Source organism: Anomaloglossus baeobatrachus, chromosome 9 (genome assembly GCF_048569485.1).
Source record: "Anomaloglossus baeobatrachus isolate aAnoBae1 chromosome 9, aAnoBae1.hap1, whole genome shotgun sequence".
NCBI classification, from domain to species: domain Eukaryota; kingdom Metazoa; phylum Chordata; class Amphibia; order Anura; family Aromobatidae; genus Anomaloglossus; species Anomaloglossus baeobatrachus.
The window spans coordinates 183,252,600-183,271,800 of NC_134361.1; the positions used below are offsets into that span (position 1 = coordinate 183,252,600).

The window sequence follows — 19,201 nt, forward strand, 5'->3', positions numbered from 1 at the left end:
AAAAAAAATTATAATATAATGCGGAATCCGAAAAAGGTAGCAGAGTGGCTAAAAACCTAATGGACTGCAGACCTAATCCTGGCACACAACTACCAGTAGCCTTGGAAAGAGCCTACGATAACCTGGACACCTCGACACGGCCGGAGAACTAAATAGTCTCACAGATAGAAATATAAGAAAGCTAATCTGCCTCGGAGTAGCCCCAAAGATAGATAGATAGCCCCCCACATGTAAAGGCTACAGTGATATAGGAAAAATAGAATACAACGCCTGAAAAGACAGATTCAGCAAATGTGAGGCCCAAACTATCTTTATAGGATAGAGCAACTGTCTGCAACCGTAAAGACCCTAATATATACCAGCACTTCTGATATGAAAATAATCCTTGGGTCACACAACCTCTCCCCCACTGTATCAGCACTCTGATGTTACTGGGATCCAAAAACACTAATACAGATTAGGGACTGAATACCAAGCATGACAAACAAACCTTGCAGAATCATGGAGCTAAGTATACAGACACTCCCAGCTGGGAATGATCCCATTCCACCACGAACTCCACACAGACAAAATAGGAATAATGCATTAGTATCAAAGCAACAAGAAAGTGGAAAAAACAGAGGTACAAAGACCACTTATCTGAGAAGAGTTCTGGAAGTGAGCAGAGCTGGTTACAGAATGTCCTTAACACACGGGAGACATGGACCTCCGGCAAGTAACAGAAGAAAACTACTCAGTTAAATAGCCCAATCTGACCCAGATTGCCAGTCCTCCACAGGTGTGTAGCTTTCACTCCACACAAACTGCATCGCCAGCACTGACCACAAGAGGGAGCCCCAAACTGGAAACCATTTACAACAGAGCACATAGTCTTAAGGGGGCATTACATGCAGCGATATCGCTAGCGAGCGTATCCGCCCCTGTCGTTTGTGAGTCACGGGCAAATCGCTGCCCGTGGTGCACAATATCGCTAACACCAGTCACACGTGCTTACCTTCTTAGCGACGTTGCTGTGAGCGGCGAACAACCTCTTTGTTAAGGAGTAGAGAGAGTGAGTGAGTCCAAAACACCAATTTCACTCCCAATGGTGGGATTTCTTCCAAACCTTTGGCATCTATACATCACCCTGTCTTTTCTTCAGTAATTAATAACTAACCTGAAGTTACAATAAATATACTATAAGAAATATGGCTCGTTTCCAGTTTACTGCTCAATACTTCATAGATCAATAAATGCATTGGTGAAGCTAGAAATTAAAAAGCTTCCTTGGGTGGGCATCTTCAGTAAATGTTTTTCAACTGTAGACCGGCCACTTTACAGATTCTGGCAAATGGTACAACGCGTTTGTGGTTTTCTGGAGTGCGAGTTGTTGAATGTCTTGTACTTTTTCTCCTTTGTTAGTTCTTATAGGGATTTCTACTGCTCCCCTAAAAAAGGTGTTAACTGTTCCAGTGTATAAATTACTAGCCATAGGAACAAAGGTTTCTTTATGTCCCTCATTTTAACTTCCAATAAATAAAATATATATAAAAAAAAAAATTTAAATGCCAATACTGCAGGCTTTGATTTGCTACTTCAAACAATACTCATTTATTTATCAAATCAATTTACATTGTCAGTGAGGCATAATTGGCTAATCCCAAATACAGTATGAAACAATTTGGTATAACTGCCTTTAACCCAATGTTGTACATTCCAGTTATTGTAATAAAGAACTGACGGCCCAAGTATCAGATGATTTGTAGGTTTGTCATTTAACACACACTAGAGTATGAACACTTCTGTTTTTCATTGATTTATGGCCATGCCATCTCTAGTGTAACATTAACTAATATTGCCCCTGGTCCGATTGGGCTTCTCAGTCTCCTTTGTGAACTCCATGTGTGGAAATAGTTGTGGAATCTTATGGTCAACCAACTGTTACAGCTCTGAAGGGAAACATGTTCCAACCCCCCCTCCCCCCCAAAAAAAAAAAAATATGTTTTCAGATACATCGTGGCCTTTATTGCATTCCCAACTGATCCAAAGTGGAACTTCCAACTAACCTGCCATGGAAAGTGGAACAGTTGGGAAGTTTCCCCCTCAACTCGAAGCTTTTTACAACACTCCTGGCAATCTGACTTCAATTAGTAGATCAGCCTTTCAAGGGTCTGGAGTTTTTTGTGGTTGGTAGGCCAAGGAATAACTTGAAGGTTCATTGACCCTCGATCTACTACAGTATGTACCATCATGTTGTCCAATAATTCTGCCTTCAATTATAGACTCAAATATCATCCAGACGTTGAGGGCATCTTAGCTTTTCAGCAGAAGCTCGCCAAACACCCACACGTTCTGTTTGAAGAGTTTCTACTCAACAACAACCAAACCTACCCGTCTTGCAGATCTCTACATTTTGTCCTTTCTGATCAAAGTTGTTTGTTTTCCCAATGTATGCCTCACATCTTGGTTAGACGTTCAATAGACCTTCACAAAGTAGTCCGTTCGCAATAATTCAGTCAGTATGCGCTTACAGCTTTTTACATGGCACTTAACCACCTGGATGTCCTTAGGCCAGATATTTACTTATGGCCATAAAGACATGTGTGGGCAATAGTCAGACTAGCCAGGGAGATAAGTGATGACTTCTAGAGTAGTTGTGGACTGCACCTCCTCAATGAGCAATCACTAAACTAGGTCTGAAAATAGATATTACAGAACAGCTTCTATAGATATACTGATGTATGCTAATGAGTTATAGACTGGATGCCCAGCCAAAGCCTAGAGGCATCCATGGCATTGCCGAGCAGGTGAGTGCACCTTCCCACCCATGTCTACCTTGATCACTTTGGCTTTATAGAAGCCAGTAGAGAAAGATTGAATACAATTATTTACACTTAACTGTTCATGCCAGATGTAAGAACACACACACACACACTTTGCCAAGACATGTAGGAGAATTCCCAACTTTATTGATGAAGGTGCGGTGGTATACAACCAGGTGGAGGGGCAGGCAGCACAGGAGGTGAATAGTTATGCACAGTCAAGTTATCAGTTACTTCATCCTATTTGCATCAAGGAAGAGTGGTAGGTCATGTCACAATATGGTAGCATTTGTAACCTGCTGCTTGATTTAAAAAAAAAAAAATAAATTTATCCCTAGCAGCAGATTTTTACCTTCTATAGGTTATTGATATCCTCCTATGGGCCACCTCAGTGTTCAGCTGCAGTTTATACCTTTAGTATCCCTATACCCAGAACACACATTCACCGAGTCTGCTCCATTATAGTCAATGGTCCTGTCGGCACATGCGTCCGAAACACGATTTTTGGGGTGGGAAAGGGGCGGGTTGTACGGATGCCCCAAAGGGACCACTGAACGGAAGTAAAAACACAATGTGAAAGCAGCCTTATACCCCAAGTGAGTGTGGAGAACTACTGGGTTAGTAATAGGGAAGTGGGGCTGACACCTCTCCATTACTACCCCATGAGTTTGATGCCAGCTGTCAATTCACAGCTGACTTTACCCTTGGGGGGGCAGGCACACCCTTTAGTGCTACTTTAGAAGTACTATCAAGAGTGCAAATATAGAAACCCAGCTATCAGCTAATCTCTCCCTCCTAGATCAAATCTCCCTGAACAGTTTCCAGAAGACAGTGTCGAGCATCGTGCTCCCAGGGTCTTACGTAGACCCAATGATGGCACCTAATCAGAGTAATGCCAGAATACAACATGTCTACGGCATTACCATGTATGGCAGGCAATCCATGCTTATTGGCGACACAGGAACTCAAGCAACTGCTATACTCTGACAAGTGCACTCGATCACTAATGGGGAGCTCTTGACATTCTATACAGTGTCCACCTATATCCTGTCCACCGCCATTAACTTGAGAACGGCGACAGCTATAGGCATAGAAGTGGTGTCCAGGTATAGTAAAGTATCTACGTGCTACGCAATGAAACCACCTATAGCGCCACCTGGTGGAAAACCATGGAGTTACATTTTTATCTCGAAAACGGAACGAGAGAGGAAAAAGTTAATTACCAAGTTGTAGGGCATCATCAATTCCATACGAATCAACACCTTGCATACAGAAATGCTATGATTAGAACGTGAAAAAAAAAAAAACAAAAAAACCTACAAGGCTGCGGACGTGAAGCGATACCTCATGGAGACCTTCCTACAAGTCATTGGGAATGGTGGCTGCATGGAGTGGCCTCCACGCTCACCTGACCCCATTTGACTTCTGTGAGGTCACATCAAACAGCAGGTGTATGCGACCCCTCCACCAACATTACAGGACCTACCACGACGTATCACAGATGCTTGTGCAAACGTGTCACCTCCCATATTGCACAACATGCAGCAATATACAGTATGCTGTGCAGAGGCCAGATGTGCATTGCAGCTGACGGGGGCCACTATGAGCATCAAAGTTAAATGAGCGCCATATGCGTGACCAGCATTCAATGTTTGGGGGGGGGGGGGGGGGTTTGTGTCATTACATAGCATTTCTGTATGCAAGGTGTCAATTAATGTTGAATTGATGATGCCCTACAACTTTTTTAATTCACTTCCCCCCCCCCATTCAGTTTGAGATTGTTGTTTTCCACCAGGTGATCATTGATTAGCGCATGGATACTTTACTATACCTAGACACCACTCCTATGCCTATAGCTGCCGCCGTTCTCAAGGTAATGGCGGTGGACAGGATATGGGTGGACACACACACACATACATACATATATACATATATACATATATATATATATATATATATATATATATATATATATATATATATATATATATATATATATATATATATATTACACACACACACACACACACACATACACACACACTATGCATGTATACATACATACAAAACATTATGGATCTGGAGTTTACAGATGAAACACTATGCACATTTTTTTATTTTTTTTTGGGGGGGGGGGGGGGGTTAGTGCCTTTGTTCTATTGCATTAGACCCCCTAACGTTCCCTGTAAGCCCGTAACCTCAGAGATAAGTTTTGTTTCTGTATTTGGACTAATTTTGTAATTTTTCGCCTGGAGCGTTTCTAACCAGAAGCGTGTACAAGTGCAGATAACGACAGACGCTCCATCCTGCCCCCACCTGAAAGCTAACAAAAAAAAAAAAAAAAAAAACTACTAACTTTTCATATTCAAATTACAGAAATATATTTATTAAACAAACATAAGTGTGCGCAATTCACTGATCTGCAATGGCGGATCCAATGACTTTGCACTTAGATGGTTCTAGTCTTATGCAAGTTAAATCTGAAGCAAGGAAAGGGATCAACTTGATAGACGCCCATTGTATTTATTATGGTAATAAAAATAAATGTCTATAATTCTATTGCTCAATCTGAAAATAAAACAATGGCAGATGCTTTTTTTGGATTCCACTTTAAAGAATTTCCACCAAGTGCCAACCTCAACACTCCTTATACAAAGAAGTCACTAAAAGTATAGTGTATAATGTATCAAGGCTTTTCTGAAGTCATCATGCAACCTCTTGACAATTTGGGAGGACAAGGGGGAAGGGGGAAGGGGGGTGTTGGGAGTACTGTATTTGAATGTTGTTTTTTTTTTTTAAACTACTAAAACCAAAAAAAAAAAAAAAAAAAAAAAAATATTACAAAGTATAGTGTTAAGGGTAACCTCACGGGCATATGAAGCGGATGAGTGCAGAGTGAGAAAAAGCCAGTAAGGGAGAGCTGATTGTCAGCTCTTTTTCTCATCCAAATTCTGGATGATCGAAAAAGTCGCAGCATGCTGCAATTGTTTGCGAGAGGCAAACAATACAAGTCTATGGGTGTGAGTGAAACATCGCTCTGCGCTCAGATGACATCCAAGAGCAGTGCGATAATCGCATCAGCTGACAATGGATGAGATTGAGACATTAATCCCACCCTCTCCTCTGCAGCTGTGATCTGATCACAGTTACATGAAACTCTGCTCATGCTGGCAGCACAAGGGGAGCCGAGGGTCATTAGCATACGATCTTGTGACTCCAACCTAGTTATCAGTTCAGAGCAGTGGGTTGAGGTTTAATTAAACAGTGGAACGAGAAGGAAAAAAAAAAAAAAAAAAAAAAAAATTGTACATACCCCAAGTTAGTAAAACCGTTTCAGTTTGAGGCAATGCTTCCTGGAACAAACCAAGTTTAAAAAGCACCAAGAGTCTATGGGAGCCTCATGCTGGCTCTCAGACTTGTATTGAGAGCTTGTGATGTAACTTATGTCCGGTTACAATTTAGTCACAAGATGGCACTGTGGGACCAGAACGGTGTCAGTAAAAGAGGTGAAGCTGCCAGAAGGGGAGAAAGCCTGATAGGCACTTGGATTTAAAGCACCACTCCATACACGTGCAGGAGATATCCAATATCTCATGCACCCTGCCAGAACTGTAAGGCTATGTGCACTCTGAGTATTTGGTTGCAGAAATATCTTCATGTCAAGAAAGAAAAAAAAAAAAAAAAAAAAAAAAAAAAAAACCACATTCAAATGGGTCAACAATGTGAACAAGCGACAAGGGTTAGTTAGCCATGATGCATTATATTGTCACAACCATATTTCAGTTGAGCCATGTTCATACTGTGTCTACACCTGAGAGCTTTTACAAAGCAAATGCCCATAGGTGTGTAGGAGGAAAAAAGAAATAAATATAATTTTGTTGTTTTTTTTTTTTTTTATATATAATTTTTTAAAATATGTTTATAAAAAAATAAATTCTGCAAAAATAAAATTATATATAGTTTACAGTGTATATATACATTTTTTTTATAAAAACACATATACATACATACTTTTGTTTATAAAAAAAGAAATTCTGCAAAAAATAAATTTATTTAGTTTTTACAGTGTTAGATAGATATATATATATATATATATATTCTCTAACACTGTAAAAACTAAATAAATTTATTTTTTGCAGAATTTCTTTTTTTTTATAAACAAAGGTGTATATGTATATATATATATATATATATATATATATATATATATAATATATATTAAAAAAATTATATACATTTTTTTAACAAAAAAAATTTGCAAAAATAAAGATTATATCTTTTGTTTTTTACAGTATATTATATTTTTTTTATAAAAACAAAAATATATATTTTATACACACACACAGTGTGGCATCTTCTACACTACAACGACTCTCCCCCCACCCTTCCTAATTGTACAGAACAGATACCTCATTTGTTGTTATAATTATATACACCAAAGTCTGTGGCAAATAGTTTAATTACTGGAAGAAAACCACAAAAGGAAAAATATTTACATTTCACCATAAAAAACAGGAAATTCAGTCTATAGGAACTTGTGCTCACAATGATATTATGTAACCAGCACAAAAAGGGGAAAAAGCTGCAGCCAGAAAACATGAAGACTTCACAGCAAAACTGCAAGTTCTTCTAACACTTCTCCAGTAAGGAATGCACCAGTGTTACAGCACCAACATAGTCCACAGCGGAGTACAGAGAGGGGATATCACACAATATGGGGACAATGTAGACAATGCCACAAGTAGCAGCTTTTCAGTATAGAAGACTTCACTGACCTGTGTTTGAGGATTGGAATGAAGAGGAAATATTCAAGATGATTAAAAGCAGAAATAAGTGTCCTCCTGGAAGACAGAAAGAGTCCACATGAAGCAGCAATGTATCAGGCCTGTGTCCACCATCTCCAGCCCGGGACACTTACCAGCCATCTCCACAGTTAGGTTATATCCTTCATAAAGGACGCCTCACACTTCACATTTCAGGTTGCAGCATTCTGCTTTTAACCCCTCCTCTGCTCCCAGACCTTCCTCCTGCAGAGAATAGGATTGGCAGCCAGAGCTTCCAATTTTTTCAATTACTCATCACCTGCTCAGATATCCAGCACAGCTGGCAGTATGATATCAGGCTGCATTCACAATGCTGCAAAAAAACACCAAAAAACTGCACCTCCAAAGATAGCAAGTGTGAACAGGTGCTAACTGCAAAAACTTCAAAGAAAGGTCACTTTCAGTTGATGGGCTCACAAGAATTGGCCAATTATTGTCCAAAAAAATCCTCCATTTTTCTAAGAATATTCTATATAGTTTAAATTTCAGGTATTTTATGTTTGTATAGGTCTTAGTGCTTACAGAGCGCTGCTGTATTCTTTTGTTTGTGTTTTGTTTAGTTATAGCAGCTGGCACCAGTTCACACTTGCTGTTTTATTTGGAGATACAGGTTTTTTTTTGCTGTATATAGGAGCAGTATTACTGTAATTATATTCTATATTTGCATATACCTCAGTGCTTACGGAGTGCTGCGGTATTCTTTTGTTTGTGTTTCATGTAGTTATAGGAGCTGACACCTATTCACACTTGCTATGTTTTATGTGGAGATACAGGGGTTTTTTTAACATAGGAGCAGTATTATAGCAGTTATATTCTCTATTTGCATATATGTTAGTGCTTACAGAGTGCTGCTGTATTCTTTTGTTTATGTTTTGTGTATTTATAGCAGCTTCCATCTGTTCCCTCTTGCTATGTTTTATTTGGAGATACAGGTTTTTTTTTTAACATTAAAGCAGTATTATAGCAGTTATATTCTATATTTGCATATATTTTAGTGCTTACAGAGTTCTGCTGTATTATTTTGTTTGTGTTTCATGTAGTTATAGGAGCTGGCACCTGTTCACACTTGCTATGTTTTATGTGGAGATACAGGGTTTTTTTAACATAGAAGTATTATAGCAGTTATATTCTATATTTGCATATATCTTAGAGCTTACAGAGTGCTGCTGTATTCTTTTGTGTTTTGTGTAGTTATAGAAGCTGGCACCTGTTCACACTTGCTGTTTTATGTGGAGATGCAGGGGTTTTTTTTAACATTGGAGTAGTATTATAGCAGTTATATTCTACATTTGCATATATGTTAGTGCTTACAGAGTGCTGCTGTATTCTTTTGTGTTTTGTGTAGTTATAGCAGCTGGCACCTGTTCACACTTGCTATGTTTTATGTGAAGATTTTTTTTTTGTTTTTTGCTGTACATAGGAGCAGTATTAGGCTGGTTTCAGATGTCCGTGTTTAATCAGGTACCAGTCACACGGATGCTTATGGTCACACGTGTGACATCCGTGTTTGCATACGTGTGACAGGTACCAGAAAAAACACGGGTCTGTGAAATAAAACGTTTTGCCATATTTACCTGCTTTCTTCAGCTCTGCTGCCTCCTGCTCCTGACCCCGGCTCATTATATTCATTGATGATTCGCTGCCCTCAGGACCTGGAAGCCGGATCAGCTCTGGGGACAGCGCTGGATACAGCACCGCCGATGACAGCACCACGGGGACAGGTGAGTATTCTGCAAGCACAGTGACATCCAGGAGGTCATCGGAGTTCCCAAAGAACTCTGATGACATCTTGATGACCCCCGCGACACCCGGGCTACAGCTTCAGAGTTCATTGAGATCTGTGATGAGTCCCCCGCTGCTGTCTCTGCAATGTTCCTGCTTCCAGGTTCTCACTACACGCACACACCCCCCCCACCACACTGAGCACATATACACACATGGGTATACACACATAGCAGACACACATGGATACACCAAGCACATACACACACATAGCGCACATGCATGTATACACTGAACACACACACACACTCTCTGCTGTACACTCACCCAGCAATGCGGTCCCCGGCACTGAAGTCCCCAGCGCTGCTCCGGCTTCCAGCTCCACAGGGCACTGAATATTCAGTGAGTATAATGAGCGGGGGTCAGGAGCGGGAGGCAGCAGAGCCGGAGACAGCATCGCTGGAGAGAGGTAAAGATAGAAAATCTTTTTATTAAAAAAAACGTGTTTTCTCCGGTACATGTCACACTGATGTCACACGGATCACGTCAGTGTGCGATCTGTGTGACACCCGTGCTGCCTGAGAAAAAACGGACATGTCTTTGTGTGTGCGTACGGGGTCATGAGAGGTCACACAGTCCGTGTGAAAACACGGCCGTGTGAGTAACAGCATGTAATAACATGGGTACGTGTGACATCCGTTTTAAAAACAAATGTCACACGTACCCAAAACACGGACGTCTGAAACCAGCCTTATAGTAGTTATATGCTATAATTGCATGTCTTGGCGCAAACAGAATGCTGCGGTATTCTTTTGTTTGTGTAGCTGTAGCAGCTGGCACCTGTTCACACTTGCTATGTTTTATTTGGAGATGCAGTTTTTTTTTTTGCTGTATATAGGAGCTGTATTATAGTAGTTATATTCTATGTTTGTATATCTTAGGGCTTACAGAGTGCTGCGGTATTCTTTTGTTTGTGTAGTTGTAGCAGCTGGCACCTGTTCACACTTGCTATGTTTTATTTGGAGATGCAGGGTTTTTTTTGTTTTTTTTTGCTGTATATAGGAGCTCTATTATAGTAGCTATATTCTATGTTTGTATATATCTTAGTGCTTACAGAGCGCTGCTGTATTCTTTTGTTTGTGTTTCGTGCATTGACAATGCTTGGTGTGAACTCTTTGGCTTATGCGGTTTTCTGCCACTTCGAAATCGCAATATGGCGGCTTACATGTGAATGTAGCCTAAAAAAATACTAAGTCGGTAGGTAGTCATTGTTTTTAATTATTACTCAAAACTGTTACTCGGTGCTCCATCTTGTCTAACCTTAGGGCTATGTGCCCACAGGACAATGTACCCGTGATTTTGCACCTGCGGATTTATCTGGATTTTCTAGATAAATCCGCAGGTTTCAGCATGTACAGACACTCCCCATGTTATCCTGTGGGACACGGGGAGTGCTGTGTCCATGCTGCGGTATGTGGGGCTGAGGAATATGCTGCGGATGTCCCACAGCCGTACGTAACTGCATGTCAATTATATATTATTATATATCTGCAGAATTCCCGGCCCTCCACTATGGAGATAGACGGTGGGAATTTTGCAGGTAAGTCACACGAATGTCCGCAGGTTTTCTGCAGATATTTCGCTGGACTCCCGCAGCAATGGATAGCTACGGATTCCGTGGAGCTGCTGCGGGAAACCTGCGGATATATATAGGGATCTTGCGATCGGATCACAGCTGGGGAGGATGTGCATGGGAGAAGTTTCTCCCCATCTCCTCCGCAGCCTGTCTCTCTATATATCCCACTGCAGTTGGATGACATGCGAGTGCAGTGCGATGTTTTACACGCACCCATAGACATGTATGGGGGCATGTGAGCCGAGAATCGCTGCCAAACACAGCATGCTGCGGTTCATTTCTCAGGCTGATATGGCATGAGAAATCAATCGCAGATGGACAATGCTCCATAGTTTTACACTGGTGCGAGTGCAGTCCGATGTTTTATCAGATTACAATTGTCCCTGCAAAACACAAGTGGAACCAAGGCTTAAGGCTGGTGTCACACATAGCGACGCAGCAGCGTTCACGACGGGCGACCTGACCTTATCAGGATCGCTGCTGCGTCGTTTCATGGTCGCTGGTGAGCTGTCAAACAGATCTCACCAGCGACCAGTGACCAGCCCCCAGCCAGCAGCGGCGCGTGGAAGCGATGCTGCGCTTGGTAACTAAGATAAATATCTGGTAACCAAGGATATACCTGATGAAAGCAACTCTGCTGAAACGCGTTGTAATAATAGGAGTACCTAATCAATAAAGTTCAAAAAAATAAATAAATAATACCAGCAAATGTCCTTATTGCGCTATACTTAGACCGAAAATTTTATCCATATATACCCCCTCCCTATTGGGAATCGGTAATAGCTGCAAAGGACCTGCTGACCCATCAAAAAATCCAGCTGGTAGCTGGAGGATTGAGGAACGAAAACCTGAATTCCATGGTGCCAGTGGAAATCAGTAGCCGACAACGATACCCTAAATCTGGACTCTTGAAGCCTGGATACAGGACTCAGTTCGGAGGAACTCCAGACTGATAAGCTTACACTGAAGTTGTGCGGGGGCGCACAACCAGCAAAGGTGAGCAGTTCTAATACTATAACGCTAAAAGGTTTCCACGGATGCTTCTCATAGTGCGCTTGTTTTATTATCTATTTTATGGTAACCAAGGAAAGCACTTCTCTTGGTTACCCGATATTTACCTTAGTTACTAGCGTCCGACGCTCTCACGCTGCCAGTGCCGACTCCCTGCTCCCTGCACTCCTAGCCAGAGTACACATCGGGTTAATTACCCGATGTGTACTCCAGCTACGTGTGCAGGGAGCCAGCGCTAAGTGGTGTGCTCTCACGCTGCCAGTGCCGGCTCCCTGCTCCCTGCACACGTAGCTGGAGTACACATCGGGTAATTAACCCGATGTGTACTCTGGCTAGCAGTGCAGGGAGCAGGGAGCCGGCACTGGCAGCGTGAGAGCGGCGGACGCTAGTAACTAAGGTAAATATCGGGTAACCAAGGAAAGGGCTTCCCTTGGTTACCCGATATTTACCTTGGTTACAGCTTACCACAGGCTGCCAGAAGCTGGCTCCCTGCTCGCTTCAGTTCATCGCTCTCTCGCTGTCACACACAGCGATGTGTGCTTCACAGCGGGAGAGCGACGAGCAAAAAATGAAGCAGGACATTCAGCAACGAGCGGTGACCTCACAGCAGGGGCCAGCTCGTTGCTGGATGTCACACACAGCGCCAACGACGGGATGTCGCTGCTACGTCACAGAAAATGGTGACTTAGAAGCGACGTCGTTGTCACCGTCGCTGTGTGTGACACCACCTTTAGGCTATATTCACATTACCGTTTTTTCGATCCAAGTTCTGTAGAAAAAAAAAATGACAGCACCTGAACCACATGGAAAAAAAACTCCCCATGGTACTGCACAATTTTCTTTCAGATTGCGGGTGAGTCTGGCCCATACAAGTCTATGGATGTGTGGCGCCCCTGAGGCTCTGGTCACCACAGGGTACTGCACCTCAGTTAAGGTGCGGTATCCATCTCAGGTAAGTGGGGGGTTAATCATCAGTGTTTCCACATTTCACTTTATATACAGTCAGATGCTTCCCACTGGGGAGCTGTCTTTGGGCAGACGGGGGTGACCATTCAGATACATGGGACTTTCCAGTCGCCAGGGCAACCGCCAGGGGGCGGGAACCATTGGGGGTAGAAGTAGGCGCAACACACTCACACACTCAGACAAGTCGGGACCATAGTTCTGACAAGACACCTCTGGAGCTCTTGGACTTTTCACTAGGCCCGGGTCTTGGAGCGGGAGCTCAGCCCGGGTACCTGACTTCTAAGGAGGACATCCTAGGAAAGGACATTCTCTCTCTTTCTCCTCAAACACCGGAGGTGGCCCCTTTTACTTGCCTGGGATTGACCGGAGCCCCCAACAGCAGAGACCAGCACCTGGGTGCAGCTTTAAATCAGTGAGTAAAAGAACCTGGAACCGCAGTTGCTGACTCAGACTCTGATTAGCGCCGCCGCCGCCCCGTGCTCCGGCGCTTCCAAGGGACCGCAACCTTCGTTATCCCCCCGGGGCCCTCTGCGCCTCAAGGGAGCGATACCATCCCGGCTGCCCTAAACCCTGCACCGGCGAGGAATTCTGCAGCGGCGGCTAATCTTTGGCCGCACACCACCGGTGGTGTCACGACAAACTTTCCCAACCACCCCGTTTTCCCCACCATTTACTGTACGCCTCGTGGCAATGACCACCCATGACATCGCCTGACCCGACCCTCAACGGCCCGGCAACGAGTAGATTAACCACCTACACAGGCGCAAAAAAAAAAAAATAATATACGGATCATCCATGAAGCATCCAGATTTTACAGATACATTGCATTTATTAATATATGAAACTGTATGTGGTCTTGGAAATATTATTACTGCCAATGTATAAAAACGGATGATACCAAGGGAAAAAATCATCTAATTTTTATCCGTTTTTTTGCATTCATTCAGGTGAGTTTCCAAGTAGTGCAACATCTAAGGCTGTGTTCACACAGGGCGTTTTTGCTGCATTTTTTTTTTCTGCAGCAAAAACCTGATCTCTTCGCCGTTAAAAAAAAAGTGCACCGAAAACGCACTGTTCAATCGCTTCTGCATTTCTAAATTTTAAGAACAAACCACACTTAATTTCTCCAGCTAAGAAACTCTGGATGAACCTACTGTATAGCCTATGGGAGCTATTCACTAAGGAATTTCCTGAGCAAAAAAAACATCAGTGAAATCTGCAGCAGTAAATACATTTTACTGCTCAGTTCAGTTTGCATCGGAAGAGCTGAAATCAGGAGTGTGACAGGACCCGCTCCTGCAGCGTCTGCTTCTGTCACAGTGCACCGTTGTATTAATTCTGCGGCACTGGAAGAGACGTCGGGACCAGAAACTCGGGACAGCAAGACATTATCCAGTCACTGAGACTAGCATGTGCCATTCAGTCTGGCAGTATGGGTGCATGTCCTGTCCAGTAGGAGTAATCACCTACCAAGCTTGACCATTTGGACAGCACCACACCCTATTGATACTCCCATACTGCTGGTAGCTGCCAGATATTGTTTTCGCTTCTCTGGTTCAGTTTTTTTTTTGTATTATTATTATTATTATTATTATTGTTTCTTATAGTGCCATTTATTCCATGGCACTTTACATGTGAAAAGGGATATACAGTATATACATAATAAAAAAAAATACAATAATCATGAACAATACGAGGCACAGACAAGGTAGATAGAGGACTCTGGCCATGAGGGCTCAAAATGTCCCTGTTGTCAGACCCATTTCTTGACTATTCTTTTGCTTGCTGATTTTGTACTGTACTGTCCTGGCTTTCTGATAACTCCTGCCAGCCTGCACCACCGTCCAGCAGCTGACACTATGTAAGTCCAGATCCCTATACAGGGGATAAAGGATGAAGACTTGGGCAAAATTCACAGCAAAAATAGACATGATGCAGATTTATAATCCTCAGTTCTAGCAAATTTACACTGCACAGTTTGTATGGATATGATTTCTTGAAAGTTATAGACTGCAATGCCCCGGCCAGCGGTGTGTGTTCTGACCCCATCTAAAAGCACCATAGCCATATTGTTATGCTTGCGGAGCGAGCACTGTATTAATGGGTCCACTGGACTAAAGATACCATTCACTTGCTTGGGGGAGAAAACCAGACCAGCTGCCGGGTCTTCCCTACTGCCACCAAAGGTTGTAGCAGGTATACGCGCTGGTAAGTGTGGCGTCCCTGACGATTCAGTCACCACAGGGTACTGCACCACATTTAAGGTGTGGTACTCATCCTGGATCCGGAGGAGGTCAGTACCGGTTTCACAACACACTAATTCACACGCACAGTAGGTTGCCCTCCTTTACCGTGGACCGGGCTAGATTCGGGTCAAAAGGGGTCGCCAACATGGTTCGGTCTTTAGGATACCACCACACTTGGGACCCCAAATCCACTAGTGGTGGGAACATGGGATGGGAGGAGCAGCCACCAGGGGAAGTCAGGAGCAAGACAAGTCTTAGGGAGTTCTTCAGCCGGAGAGGAAGAGAGCAGTCGGGTTTTACCAATTGCTCTGGTGGGACACAGGAGATAATACGGTCGCCATGGATATAGCTTTGTTGCTCCCTTGGGACCGGCGCACTGCAGGGTACAGAATCCCATGGTAGGTATACTTCAGGTTGCCCACCAAAATCTGCAGGCCAGGGGGATTGCATGTCCCTCCAGCCCCCACACTTCCTGGAGCACAGTGCTACATAGGATCCGGGGTCGTGCTCCAAGGCAGGTCCAACGACGGACCCGTGGCACCTGCATATGAGACAGGAGTAACACTTTTGAAGAGCCGGGGTCCCCAAGAAGCTTCAAGCCACGGGGATCAACATTTAGAAGCGTAATGAGTAAGGGCCCACCATTCACTGTACTGGTTCTGACCTCCAACGGATTCGGGATCAGCTGGGGCCCATTGTGGCGGTGATCAGCATCTTCCGTGTAAAACGAGGACTGTGAGTATAGACATCCTTGAACCCGCAGAGACTGTTTCCACCTGTCCTTGCCGGCGCCATCGTCCCGCTCTTCGGCGCCCGCCATTACTACTCCCCTCGTCATCCTCCCCAGGGCCTGCTCCACCTGTGGGGAGCAAAACAATTTGTGCTGCTTTAACCATCCGCCCTGGAGGACAGTGACAGCAGCGGCGGTTAATCACTGGCTGCGTACCACAGGTGGCGTCACGAGACAATAACCCTCATTATCACCCCCACCATCCAAACCATTCCATCCATCATCATCATCCCTTTTATCATACATCTCGGGACCACAGAACAGGGTAGGGCCACCCGTGACATCCCTGACCTGCAACATCTCGGCGACGAGTATTTAACCCCAGTCCCGTGGGTGCTAGATAATGAGCTAGCAGAAGGCACCCCCAGGGGATCTGCGGTACCCCACCAGCTGGCGCCACAGACACGGTACAGACTTTAGGTAGAAGCAACAAGCAGAGTAGTGGATCCGTCCAGTAGGTACGGCGACCGGCATGGATACTTGCTGTGGCGGGTATCGTTTCAGCTGGCCGGCAATGATGGTAGCGGGAGAAGCAGATCAGCAAACTGACACAGCACTGAAATATAAATCAATATAAGCAGCAGCACTAAGGAACCTGAGAACAAGCAACGTAACTAACTCATTGCCAAGGCAGCTCCCTTAAGGGGAAGGTGCCTTAAGTACCTGCAACCTCTCAGCTGACCAGAAAAGCACTTCTGGGTCAGGGTACGCTGGCTCTTTAAGAAAAGGGGCATGACCTTGCACACACCTTTTGGAAGCCAGTGAGGTGCACACAGACTCTGGGAGACAGCAGCACGTACTGGGGATGGGGCAACTTTGTCGCCCACCGCTCCCAGGGACATCTTTCCACCTGCAGGGACGCCGCGGGGACACCTCCGGTTAGCACTTCTGGCAACAGGTCAGTCAGGTCATCTTTATATTGAGTCGTGACTCCACTCTTGGTTTTGCGGTCAGGGGTGGGTGACCACAACTGCTGTTTAACGAGTACCTGAGGCTGATGGGCTTTGCAGTTAAATGGTGTGGCCTCCCGACAGTGAGGCTGGCCCCAGGTGCTCGGGTGTACGTGTGTAGAGCCACAGGTCACAGAAGAACTCACACACAGTCCAATATGTCTTTCAGGTTGTTTTCTCACTGCTTCCTGGTTGTTGTGAGGTGCCCGGGCGATACTGTGATGGACCAGCGGAACCAGGTATCCTTCAGGCTGATCCAGGGGTGACTGTCAACTCGCCTTCCTAGCCCTTCTTGTTTGAGGTGACCCCTGACTTGAAGTGCTGCGGGATCGCCCAGGGAAGTCGCAACTGCCTTTTCTCCCCTTTCTGGCCCGTTTGCCGGCAGCGTGGACCAAGTAAAGATGGCTTCTTGCCCTATCTCACTTATGGGCCCCTTCATTGCTGCTGATGCTGCGGACTCTGTGTTTGTTGGTGTGGTACTTGTGATCCCCACACCGGCAGGTTTAGCAGACCACTAAATGGCTGACAGGCTCAAGGGACCTGTTTCCCCGTGCGGGCCTGGCCCTCCAGAAGTCTCCATACACGACCAGCTGATTCCCTCAGTGTCCTCCAGACCAACTGGCTTCCTCAGCGTCTTTCTGTCTAACTTCTGGCGGCTGTTCTCCCCCGCCGACAGTCACTACACATACAGTGTCTGACTAGTTTGTCCACGCACATCTGCCCACTGCGCTCTCCACTTCAGACTGGTCCACTACTTCCTCCCCACTGTGCCTACCTCTGCAACCTAGCAACCAGCTTCTCTACCACACCCCTCGATTGGAGATGGAGGCTACGCCCCCTCCTGGATCTGCCCAGGGGTCCTCTCAAAGGTAAGTGTGTGAGACCTGGTTACTATGTGTCTGTGTATTCACACCCTATTCAGCCATCAGGATTACCTGTTTGCACTCACCCAGCATGGGTGAAGTACTCAGTGGTGCCTGACCAGGTCAGGGGCGCCACATTCCCCCTTGGTTACCAACAGCACGTCCTTGGGCTGCAAAGACAAGAAAGTTTTTCAAAACTTTAATACAAACTCTCCCACACAGGGGAAATATTCACATTAAAACACATTATAAAACATTATACCAGGTACCATGCTTCACCACCCGCCACCCACAAGTCCTGTACCCACCCAAGACTTCAGTCTTTCTCTCCTGAGGATGATTGTACAAGGTAGGCGTACCGGCTTCTTTGTGTTGGAGGGCAGGCCCCATAAACAGGCGTGCCCCCTTGGTGATGCAGAGCCATGCCCCATCAACAGGCATGTTCTGGGCTTTTTGGATAGCAGGCCCCATCAACGGGCGTGCTTCCTGGTGGTGCAGAGCCAGGCCCCATAAACAGGCGTGCTCTGAGTTGGTACCTCTGGGGTAACTATACACAATGCGAGAGTTTGTGGCTATAGCCAGTTCATAGCCTGTGGTCCATTCTTAAAGTGCACGTAACCAGGTGCAAAACAGGTGGGTTCTTCTTCTTTATTCAGACGGATATGTTCCGTAAGCCAACTGCAACAAAATCCTTGTTGCACGCCACCTCATCTCATTTGCCCTCCCTAATTCGTGGAATTCCCATTGGCCAATTTTTAAGGGCCAAAAGAATTTGTTCCAGTGAGGTGAGCTTTGGATAACAGTCAAAGGATATCGCTCGTAGTTTCATTGAACGCGGTTACAGCAATAGGAGCGTTAGAAATGGATATAAACGAGCCAAAAATAGTGACCGAAATTTCTCCTTTTTTCCTCTAGAGATGGACAGAAAGCAAAATTTGATGTAACAAGGGTAATTACAATATAATTCACAATGGAAAAATCTAAAAGCAATATTAGAGAAACATTGGAACGTCCTACAGACAGATCCTATTTTTAAGAATTATATTACATCTAAACTATCTATGATGGCAAGACGTTCCCGCAATGTGCGGGATATTCTTGTGCATAGCCACTACGAGGTCCATCAAAAAACTAGGAGTAGAGCAGTTTCTAATTCTCTGAATGGCTTTTACCCGTGTGGCCTGTGTAAGGCCTGCGGTAACTATCAAAACAAAATCTTTCAAAACCCACGATGGAACACGTACGTTTGGTATTTGGTAAATACTAAACTGTTCCTCAAGTGGAGTAATATATCAGGCCGAATGCCCATGTGCCAAAATTTACATCGGCTTAACAACCCGGGAGTTTAAAGTGAGAGCTTTAGAACACCTGAAAGACATCAGAAATGCACGTA

At 44.5% G+C, this 19,201-nt stretch overlaps 1 protein-coding gene across 1 annotated transcript in view; it reads right to left on the reverse strand.

The window, feature by feature from the left end:
- The window catches only part of PTGS1 (prostaglandin-endoperoxide synthase 1), a 50,715-nt gene extending 42,896 nt beyond the window's left edge, over window positions 1-7,819 (reverse strand). Inside the window, exons 1-2 of the mRNA XM_075324095.1 lie at window positions 7,720-7,819; window positions 7,577-7,642 (exon numbers count right to left, since the gene is read on the reverse strand). Of these exons, the coding sequence (XP_075180210.1) occupies window positions 7,577-7,642; window positions 7,720-7,726 (73 nt within the window). The 5' untranslated portion in view covers window positions 7,727-7,819. The remainder of the gene's footprint in view (window positions 1-7,576; window positions 7,643-7,719) is intronic.
- Window positions 7,820-19,201: the final 11,382 nt, after the last annotated feature.